Source organism: Perca fluviatilis, chromosome 12, assembly GCF_010015445.1.
Source record: "Perca fluviatilis chromosome 12, GENO_Pfluv_1.0, whole genome shotgun sequence".
Lineage (NCBI taxonomy): Eukaryota > Metazoa > Chordata > Actinopteri > Perciformes > Percidae > Perca > Perca fluviatilis.
Window position 1 is genome coordinate 22369800 of NC_053123.1, and position 11350 is coordinate 22381149.

The 11350-nt window shown below is 40.6% G+C and overlaps 1 protein-coding gene across 1 annotated transcript in view; it reads right to left on the bottom strand.

The window, feature by feature from the left end:
- Window positions 1-10826, bottom strand: part of LOC120570135 (target of Nesh-SH3) — a 29605-nt gene extending 18779 nt beyond the window's left edge. Inside the window, exons 1-5 of the mRNA XM_039818368.1 lie at window positions 10451-10826; window positions 1405-1584; window positions 1182-1250; window positions 937-1069; window positions 39-258 (exon numbers count right to left, since the gene is read on the bottom strand). Coding sequence (XP_039674302.1) covers window positions 39-258; window positions 937-1069; window positions 1182-1250; window positions 1405-1584; window positions 10451-10559 — 711 coding nt within the window. The 5' untranslated portion in view covers window positions 10560-10826. The remainder of the gene's footprint in view (window positions 1-38; window positions 259-936; window positions 1070-1181; window positions 1251-1404; window positions 1585-10450) is intronic.
- Between the last annotated feature and the right edge of the window lie 524 nt (window positions 10827-11350).

The following is an 11350-nucleotide window of genomic DNA, read 5'->3' on the forward strand; positions in this document are numbered from 1 at the left end:
TGTAGCAAGAGTACAGTTTTAGTTGTGGTTTGAGCGACAATATCATGTGAAAAACAAACATCAGACATACCCTCAATGCCCCCTGAGATGTTGTGAATGACTGGCTTGCTCCACACTCCAGTGCCATCTTTAGAGTTGGGCTGGACACCAAATTCATAGACTGTGTTGGGCCTCAGGTTATCAATGACCGTGTCGCTAGTTGGGCAGGTCTGGTAGTTCCACTTCCTGTTTCTCTCACGATAACGCACTGTGTAGTGTCTGAGCCGAAGACAGAGCAAAAACAGAACATAAAGATAACCTACATCTATTACGAAACTCAGACATCCATATAATAGAATATATAGTACAATAAATACTTAAATGTCACAGTAGAATTTATCTTAACAACTCATATAAAAGTAAAAATAAATGTATGCACTCCTTGCAAAAAAATGTTTATCTCAAGTTTTCCAGTGCAGTTTAACACTGTATATTCTGGCATGAACTGCACAATCACGATACAATGTTTTGATGCTATGACAGAAATGTGCTACTCTTCCCACAAAATAACTGATGCATGCTTCTATCCCTTCATTCAGAAGACACATACAAACTAATACATATACATAGACATGGACATAAAACCAAGAAGAGTTTTTTTCCAAAAGGCAGACTAGGATTGTTTTCGATCAAATCGTTCCAAAATGGCTTCTTTTTTATTAAACAGATGAAAATCTGGGTTCACATGTTGTGTGGGTGCACACCTGTGTGCACAGGCTGGACTACTGTCTCACCATCTTTGCTCTGTGGCAATAGAGTTATTTAGTTCAGTACATGTTCAACAGTGGTGAAAGAAGAATATTAATCCATCCACAGTGTCAGACTTTGACTTTGAAAACCCCTGCTCTGTTGCATGACAATTAAGTTCTTAAAAATGTGTGTGTTAATGCATCTCACCCATCCTCTAGACAGTCATTCATGACGTTGCCTTCATAGGGAGTTTTCAGAAGGGTCCCCCAAGACAAGATAACTGAGGTGGGGGTCACTGACCCAATGACTAGGTGTAGTGGCTTCTGCAGTTCCACTTTACCTGAGAACAAATTATACTTTTACCTCCATGTCCACCTCAATCCCAAGTGCTAATTTTTACCACATCACCTTGATGATGCATTTTTTTCATAACATTCCTGTAGAAGAATTACCTGTGCACTGCTTTTTCACCTCATTGGTTGGGATGGGCTGCACAGCGATAAGGTACTTGGGTTCAGCATCTAAACACAGCAGAGGAGCAAACTAGAGGTTATAGCTCCTCTAAGCACTCTCTTTTAGGCATGACTAAAAAGTATAATACAAAATACAATTCACGTGTGCATAATAGCAGTCTGTTCCTCATCTCTAGGTGGACACATCAACAGCCATTCTTACCAAACTCAGTCTCATACGGCTGTCCGTTCTCAGGCAGCTGAATGAACTGTTTGGAGAACATGCTGCTGCCGTAGCCCAGGATGTAACCCTCAAGCTTGGTGTCAGGGTTGGGACGCAAAAACGTCATCACGATGGTGTCTCCAGTGGCGTTGATACGGACTTTCATGTTCTGACGTCGCACTGGGGAGACAGGAGAAGACACAACTGTTCCATTAAACAAAAAAAGTTGCAAGAAGGCCCTGTAAAGGTTTCTGCACACTTTAGTCCAATGCAAGTATTTTAAGATTGAACAAAGCTTTCAGTCATTATAGACCTTCACCATGGCAAATGTTTTACAAAAGGAGTCTCAGAGCTTCTAATGACATCAAATAGAGCACACCTGTGCTTGTTCATGCAAGTATACATGGGAAATGGAGTTTAATATTGTAGAACTTAAGTTCGAAATATATATCAACTGCCACAAATACAACAATGTCACAATAAGTGAGACTTAATCCATACAGACACCAACCAGGAAATAAATACAGCACAACAAGTGCAGTACAAACAACCCTAAAAAAAACTCTCTTCTTCCAGTTCTTTTTTTTTTTAAAGCAGAATGAAAAGTTTGTGAGGAAGACCTCACATAGTTACATCTAGTTTATAACACTTCTGTCCTCCATCACTTCAGACGTCCACTCAGGGAGTCCATGCAGTCAAAGCAGATTTGCTGCTGGTTAAAATTCTGCTAAGGTGTAATAGTAATAGGGATTTTATTAAGCTTGCACAACAAATGAAGAAGAAGTACCTAATAACACTTTTTATTGGGTTTCTAACTGGATAAGAAAATTACTTTTACAGAGAGAACACATAAAAAGGACCTGCCACTTAAAAGCATCATAATCGGCATACATTGAATCTTTTAGGGGTGTTAGTGGGTTTAATATGTGCCTGTACTCAGAAATGCCTTTTGAAATGCACATGCTGTTATTGTAAATCAAAATCTGTGAACAAGCGTGTGTGTGTGTGTGTGTGTGTGCGTGCGTGCGTGCGTGTGCGTGCGTGTGTGTGTGTGTGTGTGTGTGTGTGTGAGAGAGAGAGAGAGAGAGACAGACAGACAGACAGACAGAGAGAGAGAGAGAGAGAGAAAGAGAGAGCTCATGTCTAGAAATCTGTGTAGTTTGGATAGGCTGTGTGTGTGTGTGTGTGTGTGTGTGTGTGTGTGTGTGTGTGTGTGTGTGTGTGTGTGTGTGTGCCTCTTTCTCTCTCTCTCTTTCACACACACAAAAACACACACACAAAAACACACATCAACATCACTTTTTCAGAAACTGCACATCTTCTGCCAGATCTGACTTTTACAGCAGAGCCTGGGTACAGATATTTGATGAGTACAGGCATCAAAGGGTGGTTCATAATAAACCAAAGCCAACACGACCTGTTCTGAGGTCGGCTGTGATTGGTGTGTGTCTGATGGGAATGATAATTCAATCAGTGGGCGTGTGACTTCTGTGTCCTGCATGAATTTATAGAAAGTTCAATTTAGTTGCTGGTAGTATTGGAGAGTTTGAGCTTGCTAAGGTCACTGAAAGTGCAAAGGTCAAGGGGAACGCTCATGCCAATAATAGTGGGGAAACCTGATAAAACATAAAGCTTGTATATTATTGTCAGGCATTTGCATGGTGCAGTAGAGGTAGCTTTTAGTGTCTGTAAATCCCATGAAAAAGAATCTATGTTGGCTATGATGGATGTATTAGCTGTGTATTCAAGTTGGAAGAAACTTTGAATGTAATTAGACATTGTCACCTTCCAAACAAACTGAAACATTATTGTCTGTAAGTATTGCTAGCTTATATTAACTTTTAACTCTGAAAAGTACAAAGAAGAAATGCATTTGCTTATTTTTCTTTTTTATTTATCACTTGCCTCTGCTATGTGGTCTTTGGAATTATCCAAGAACTGGGGCGTTAAACAGTTAGCCAGTTTCTAACAGATGTGCTAATAAACATCAAAAAACTCAGATGAGTGCAGCTGGGCCAAAAGTTAGATTAATGACATTTCGCCAATGCAAAACAATAACCACACCAGTGCAGACTTGGATGATAAACGGTGAACAGTGGTAATATATACAGTTTTGTTAATTAAAGCCTGTTTTTTTACTACATGGTAGTTCTGTTTTTATCATATAAAGCAAGTCTTAATACATTAATTCAAGCCCTTTTTAAATCCAAATAGAATTAACATTCATAAAGTCAATTATATTCCATCCTCTGTTTCTATCATGTTTACGCAGTAAAAATCACAAATGAGTCTATGGGGGCCTAAACCTACATATATCTTAAGCTTGTTTTATGGTTGTGCAGAGGCTCCACGCAGAGCTCTCACCGTAGCCTATGTAAGTGGCCTGATGTTTATACTTGTGCACTGGTGTGTGTGTCGAGCCGGCATGTGTGTGTGTGTGTGTGTGTGTGGGGAGTGGGTGATAGAGCGAGGGAGAAGTGAGAGAGTGACGGCGATTAGCTTTGGAGCGAGTACCAACTCTAGAGGCATAGTGAGAGAAACAAAGTGTCTCCCCTGTGTTTTCTGACCAAAGTGAGAATCTTCAGCAGGAAAAGTTAACCCTCTCGTTGTTTTCATGTTGTTTTGGAGAAGGAGAACCAGGAAATGAGTTGGGGGAAATGCAACGCTACCAAGCCACGGCCGAGTGTCGTGTGTCGCTGCGACGTGTGTCGCTGCGACGTGTAGTTACATTTTTCGAGAGGTGCACGTCAGGCTACGCCGTAGGGTCCGGCGTAGACGCAGAGGGGTCTGCGGGGGTACGCCATTGATTCGACGCAGAAGCATAAAACGGCCTTTAGTCTTCGAGATTTAAAACACTGAAATTTCTGCCTGGATTATGGCTTGTACGTGATACTCTCCACAGCATGTCCTTGGCTCATATTTCAGCATTAAATGAAATAGTGGAACGTTGCATGAGGAATACTGCCAACAGCTGCCAGAGGCCAAAACAGACACTGACAGTGAAAGAGGGGGAAGCCCTGGATTTGAAAAAATACCCTCAGGATTTTCCAGCTATGTGTTTCCTATCAAAACTGCATTTGTTTTGTTTCTTCCATCAATATTTCCAATAAAACACAAGGGAGCTTGGTTCAGAGGGAGAGAGGCTCAGAGAGTATGAAACATTAGGAAACTTCTGGCAGCACATTTCAAACTCCAGTACAAGCAAGCACTGGCTCGGTCCTACAACAACCCGTCCAAAGCCCGGCCATTTGGCTCACACACCGCTTAGGGACTGTTAAGACTTATCAGTATTTCCAGAGCAAAATGAATGAAGCTTTAGGAACAAATCCAGTCACAGCCCTGATAATCAATCAACTACAGTACAAAGGAAAACTATTGACGTTTAGCTTTCCAGAATAAAAAAAAATCTGCAAAGCCATCTTGTGTGTGTTTATGTGGATAAATAGGGAGGAAAAATAATGATTGATTATTTGAATCCAAATTCTTCCTGATGTCAGCTCTGCTCTCTGACACAGTCAAATAAATTTGATCATTGAAGATTTACAACCTCATCAAAAGACATGTAACGAATGTATAATTGAATCCATAATCTTACCCTTACTAACCATGGATGGATTACTGAACAGGCCTACCAGGCAGAAACAGAGCCTCTGTTTAAAGTGACTGTTAACATTTCTGTTGGAACGTTGATGAAACGACCACCAAGAGACACAACATGACAAGTAAGAGATGCAAAGCAACCACACTTAGACAAAAAACAACCACCAAGAAAAACAACCAAAAAGAGATACAAAATGACCACAACCAGACGCAAAACAACCTATTTCAATCTATGGGTCTTTCCCTTATGTCGGAGGGGCGGAGCCCCATTTACATGTCTAAGCTCAGGGGCCAATTGTCTCATAATCTGTCTGTGTTCATAACCAATCATAGGGAAATGCTTAGAGCAGCAAATATGCCAACTATGCCATGACATAGCCAACAGTAAATCTGTGTTTTAAAATAATTTAATCTGTATGTCACGGAGAGATGGGGACATATTCTGGAGACATGACTGTCATTTCCACTCACATACTTACATGGTCTTTAAATGGTAACTAGTGTTTTTGTTCAACCTGGACCCTATTTTCCTATGTTTTTGTGCCTAAGTGACTGATGGGAACAACAAACTTTGACATTGGTCCAGTAGTAAGCGAGATCGCTGCGGTTGGCAGCGGCGAAACAAGCTACAATATAAGTTAATAGGGGAATTGTCCAGCTTGTATTTATGTTCACAAAAGTGCTTGTTTTGCCATTGACAGGCTCAGATTAATATTCTAAGTGTCTGACAACATTTTGGAAAGGATTTCTAAGGAGGTCGACCTTTCTGTTAAAGAGTAAGATCCTTTTTTTAAACATAAAAATATACGCGAAATTGCATTCGCTAAAGCCACCAGACTCCATGTAAATAAACAGTAATTTTAGCATCTTAAAATACACTTCATTCAAAGTCGACAGAAACAAAATAAAACTATGAAAAGCTGTTTTGGGTCATCTTTCCACTTTTCCAACCATCAGAACTCTAGTTTTGGTTGAAATAAACACATAGTTTACAGATTTACAGATTTACGTTATGTGATATGTTGGCTCTATACACGCTAAAAGTATGTTTTTTTTAAATGGAGTCTTGTGGGTTTAGCGCTAGCGACCTCAGAGCTGTTTCTGGTTAAACAGAAAGGTCTCAAAGAGGTTTTAAAAAGGTCTGTCTATGTACAGATCCCTTCCATAATGTTGTCAGACACGTAGAATGATAATTTGAGTCATTTAGTGGCAAAAACAGCCCTTTTAGTGGACCAAACTGACGCTAAACATTTGCCCCATACGGTTACATTGCAGCCCAGTCTGTGGCTGCCAGTTACAGCATTCATGCTTTATACTGGAACAATTTCAAAGATTGTTGTCCCTATGAGTCACTTACACACAAAACCATAGGAAAATAAGGTCCAGGTTAAAAAAGAAAGATAGTTACCCTTTAAGATAATATACTGTAAATCTCATAGTGAAAACTTATTCCATCATTTAAAACTCATGACATAAGCAGTCTGCCACACTCATGCAGAGAACATAACCAATTCATCAATGATTACTGTACGAAATCCATCAAAACACTGGGAGTCAGCCAATAAACATGTCAGATTATGCAATAAATAATGCCACATCATTCAATAAACATTTCACCGTTGTATTCATCCTGTTTTGGACTAATAGCCAGAGGATTTAATCCTGCTGGCCTGAAAAGCAGAAACACCCTTAAACTGGAAACTCAATCTTGCCTCAGCAGAGCAGCTATCTCATCAGCAATGATGGATCTTCCTCCGGGAAAGGGAGTATTTTAATGGGGTTGTCAGCATAACACACTCACTTTACTTTGAACTGCTGTGCAACATGATATTTCTGTGTGTTTGGTGTTTGAAAATAATGTGCATTGTGCACGTGCAAACATATTTAGGCCTTAACGAGTCCTGATTTACTGTCTGATTATCAAACCACAGATTTCCACTATTGGCAGCTCTCTCATGCTCCGCTGTCTCTCTCCTTTCTTGGTCTAGATGAGGAGGATTGCATTAAAGCAAACACTCAGAGAATAAATACACTGAGGTCATCTCAAGACTTTTCCACTAATTCTGATGTGCGAACTAATGAACTATAAATATCTGAAAGCCTAAAAAAAGAGGGAAAAAAACATTGGATCGAGATTACAAGGCTTGTTTTGTTTTCAAAATGTGCTATGGAAAAGAACTTTTCCGCTCTTTGTATAATTGAATGTGGTAATTTATGTGGAAGTAACACAAACAAGTCATGTCAGTTTGTCTTGAGCAGCTGAACATCACAGATGTGCTAGAGACTGTAAATACCCATGACAAAATGAGGATAGTCTCACACATAATATAATCACACTTTCACGTCTATAGAATCAATTAAAATGACTTAAGATGTACCCTCCCTGAGTGATTTACGCAGCTCTGGTGAACAATATTTTAGCCTCTCAGGTTTTGTCCTGGAAGAGGAAAGGTGGGAGAGAAAACTTGGCTTCCAGTTCTGTATAGACAGAGACGGATGTTTTATGGCCCCTTGGTGAAACAGTCACCTTCATTAAAGGCAATGAAGTGTGACAATGTCTCTGAGTCATGTGCCAGCCAGAGCACAGAGGGTTTGAAATAATTTAGCTGGTGAACAAATGACTGAACTGACATATATTAGCTCTAATTGGAATATCCCAAGCCTGCAGACCGGGTTTACTCAGCCCTCTGAATGTCTACTGTCATTCAGCAGGAGCGTCTTTGATCCCATCCTTTTCTGGCCTCACTTTGCAGCCCAGCAGGAGAGAGCCATGCCTTGGATCATACTCCATCATTTTCCCCCCACCTTGGCGGAGACCATGCTGGTCCCTCCACTCTCACACTATATATCCAACCTGTCAAATTCGACGGAGCAACAGCTGTTTCCCCCTCCTCTGTGGCGCTCCATCCCTCTCTTCCTTCACTCAATCTTTGCCGTCCTATATGTGTCAGCGACCATCTTTCCATCAACTTGATCCTTGTTCAATTTCCTAGAGTGCTTTGAATTTATCTGTTTTGTCCTCTAATCTTTCTCTCCTTCCATATTTCCTTCTCATTAATCTGTACATGACATGTGGCCATGTTTTGTCTGGCTCAGCAGCAGTTTCCGGGTCATATATTGTCCTGAAGTGGGGTGGCAAATCATTTCTTGTAATACAAAGAGTATGAGCACATGTAAGTGGGAATTAAAAGCCTTGAGAAGTACAGATCATCTAGCACTGCTTAGAGCTGTCAATTCTGACACGTGTGTCTTATGCTATAGTATCTCTGACATAAGAAAGAAAACACACCTCGTTGCATAACATGTTTCACTCTAAAACCAGGGCCTTGGTCCAAGAAGAACAGTGATACAGACGTTCAACTGTCTTCCCAAAGCAAAAACACCAGAGTTTCCTTTCATCTGGCTCCCAAAGCTGCACACTGAGATTTGTCTGCAAGCCAAGTTCAGCCAGCAAGTTACAAGCAGCCTTTAATCCACTGTGCTTACCTCTTTATATCGACTCCAGTCTGATCACCTCAGATCACTTTTACTACCATCAAAAGTATTCAAAGGGATGCCCAAGTTTAACTCATTTTAACAAAATAGTGCATGGTAGCAAAGCATAGCGTCAGAGATGAAAAGACAGAGTTAAGTGTGTATGCAAGTGCGTGTGTGTAGTGAGATAATATGGAAAACAATTTGTGGAAATTTGCTGTTTTCCAAGAATGTCGTGAGAATCCTAATCAGACAGAGGCTTAATCTGATATAAGTGAGTCTGTCTTTCCTTTGTGGATGTTGGAGAAGAAAACACTGCACGTGGGGGTATCTGGTTATCTTCAAACTATGTTTTTTTTGTTAATGTTTTATATGACGCAAAGATGCAGTGATAATCTCAACACATTCTGGACTAATTTGGTTAGCTCTGGCCAGAAATGCTACGTCTACTGCACTGTCTGTGTTTAATCTTAAATAATCTTTGCATGTGGTTTGATAACAATCCATAATAAAGAGCTGTAATAAGTTTGGGAAAAAAAAGAAATAATAAAATACTTTTGCCTAAGGCAATGAATACAAATAATTCCCAGATTATCTTCTTGGTGGGCACATTTCCAGGAAAGCCATCCCATCAGGTAGTCTATAGTCTAACCTCTGACCCCCAGCCTGGAAACACTTTTATAAAACCTGTGAGTATTAACTGACCTATTTCACTGTGTCTGCTCAGCTCATTTCAGGGAAATATGGATAAACCACAGGGATCATAAAAACAGTGCTTTCTAATCAAGGCAGTTTGAAAGCCTGACAGGTGGCTCAAGAGAGGAAAGCTGGTTTTCCTTTTAGGACTGTTTGGACTGTTTTTTTATATAGCGCTTTTCTAGTCTTAACAACTACTCAAAGCACTTTAACATAGTACAGGAACCACTCACCATTCACACACATTCATACAAGGTGCCAACCTTGTATGAATGTGTGCCTTGGACACAGCCTTATGGCTGCCTTGGACACAGTGTCCACCTGCTCATCAGGTAAACATTCACACACATTTACACTCCGCAGCATCGGGGGCAACTCGGGGTTCAGTGTCTTGCCCAAGGACACTTCGGCACGGAACGGCAGGGCCAGGGATCGAACCACCAACCTTCCGATTGGCAGGCGATCTCTCTACCACTTAGCCACAGCCGCCCCATTAGGGCTCAATAGTCAGAATCAAATCCACTTATTGAATATGAACCCTTTCAAATCCCCTACTGAATCTATTTAAGTTTATGTGTATAATATGTACTGCTTTTATTGCATCAGTGCAGGAACAAAATAGCTTTAATAACTTGAAGTCACAAAATATATGAATAATTTAATATACGTACTTAAGAACTATAAGATTGACATTCATATAATAAAAATACAAAAATGGGGTTCATTTCTTTACAATTCGACGAAAATAAAAAATATGGTGCATTGCTCTTCAAACAAAACCTTGGAACAGGATCTAAAATAAAATCAGAAACTGGAATTAACTCCCTCCTCTATATTAAAAGCCAAATATGATAAACACATGTCACTAGTAATAATGGTATGTTAAGCAGATATCAATATAAAAGGAGGAATGATGTCCAAGGATAAGCACTTGAAATGTGTTACTTAACTGAATACTTCAGCCACTTTTGCTCTGTATGTGTATTTGGGGATTTCTGCACATCTGACATATGATATTGTTATTACAAGTGTATCCCAGCATGCATTTGGCAGAAGGCAGAGAAAGACCATAGAAAAGCCATCAGTGCATCACATGGCTAACATAGAAAGACAATCACATAAAGTTCACTTTTACTTGCATGGATTTTAGACTTTGGGAGGGCACGCACAAAAGGGAGAAGACCATGATGACCAACAAATACAGTACATGCATTCAATAGTGTCTCCTGATGATTTCTCAGTGAAAGACATTGACACTGATGCAAACATTACCTACCTCTGCTCCTGCGGGGAGTTGAGGGGCCAGAGAGAACTATCCCGGCAACGAAGACCACAAGGAAAAGGACCAGAAAGCTGTGTGAGTGTTGGTGCATCCCAATCATCATCTCTGCTGTGGTCGGCTCTGAGTTTAGGTGTAACAAGCTGCCGTGATCTGAATGAGCTCAGTTCAGCGTGAGACACAGAAATAGGAGGCTGTCAATTAGCGTCACCTCGCTGATTGAATGAATCTTTGCTAACAGGTTGAGTTAATTTGTGCTGTAGCTGCAGGAGTCGGGCTGGGTGTTTCTGGGAATGCTGGACTACTTCTCTGAGCTTGTGGCTCTCAGGACTAGTGCAGCTCACCGGACTGGACTTCTAGCTGCCCGTGCACCATCTATACCTCTCTATAATGGAGGGAGGGAACAGACAGAGCAGGACACACCCACTCTCATTATCCTCCCACAGCTCTCCTTTTCTTTCACTCTCCATCTCACACTCTTTTTCTCTGGAAAATGAGTGAATGTTTTCTCCAAGCTTCCCGCCCTCCTCAGTCTTTTTTTCTCTTCTCTTTTTTTTCTCTACTGGGTCTGGTGTGTCCCCAGCAGTAAACTTTCCATCTGCAGAGGCCTTTTGACACTATTCAATGTTCTCATTCTCTCTGTCTCTCTCTCTCCCTCTTCTTCTGTCTCTTTTTTCTTGTCTGACACTGAGCGCTCAAGTTTTGATATACTTTATAAATTATTAATATCCATGTATACATGATTCTGATATTATCTAGGTTTCTAATCATCTGTGCACCTCACTGAAACTCAGATGTGCTATACAACCCTCCACCACTTCACAATCACACTTCCTTCCTCACTACATGAAGGACACAATACCTCCTCGCATGTGGACACTGGATGTAGGCTACATC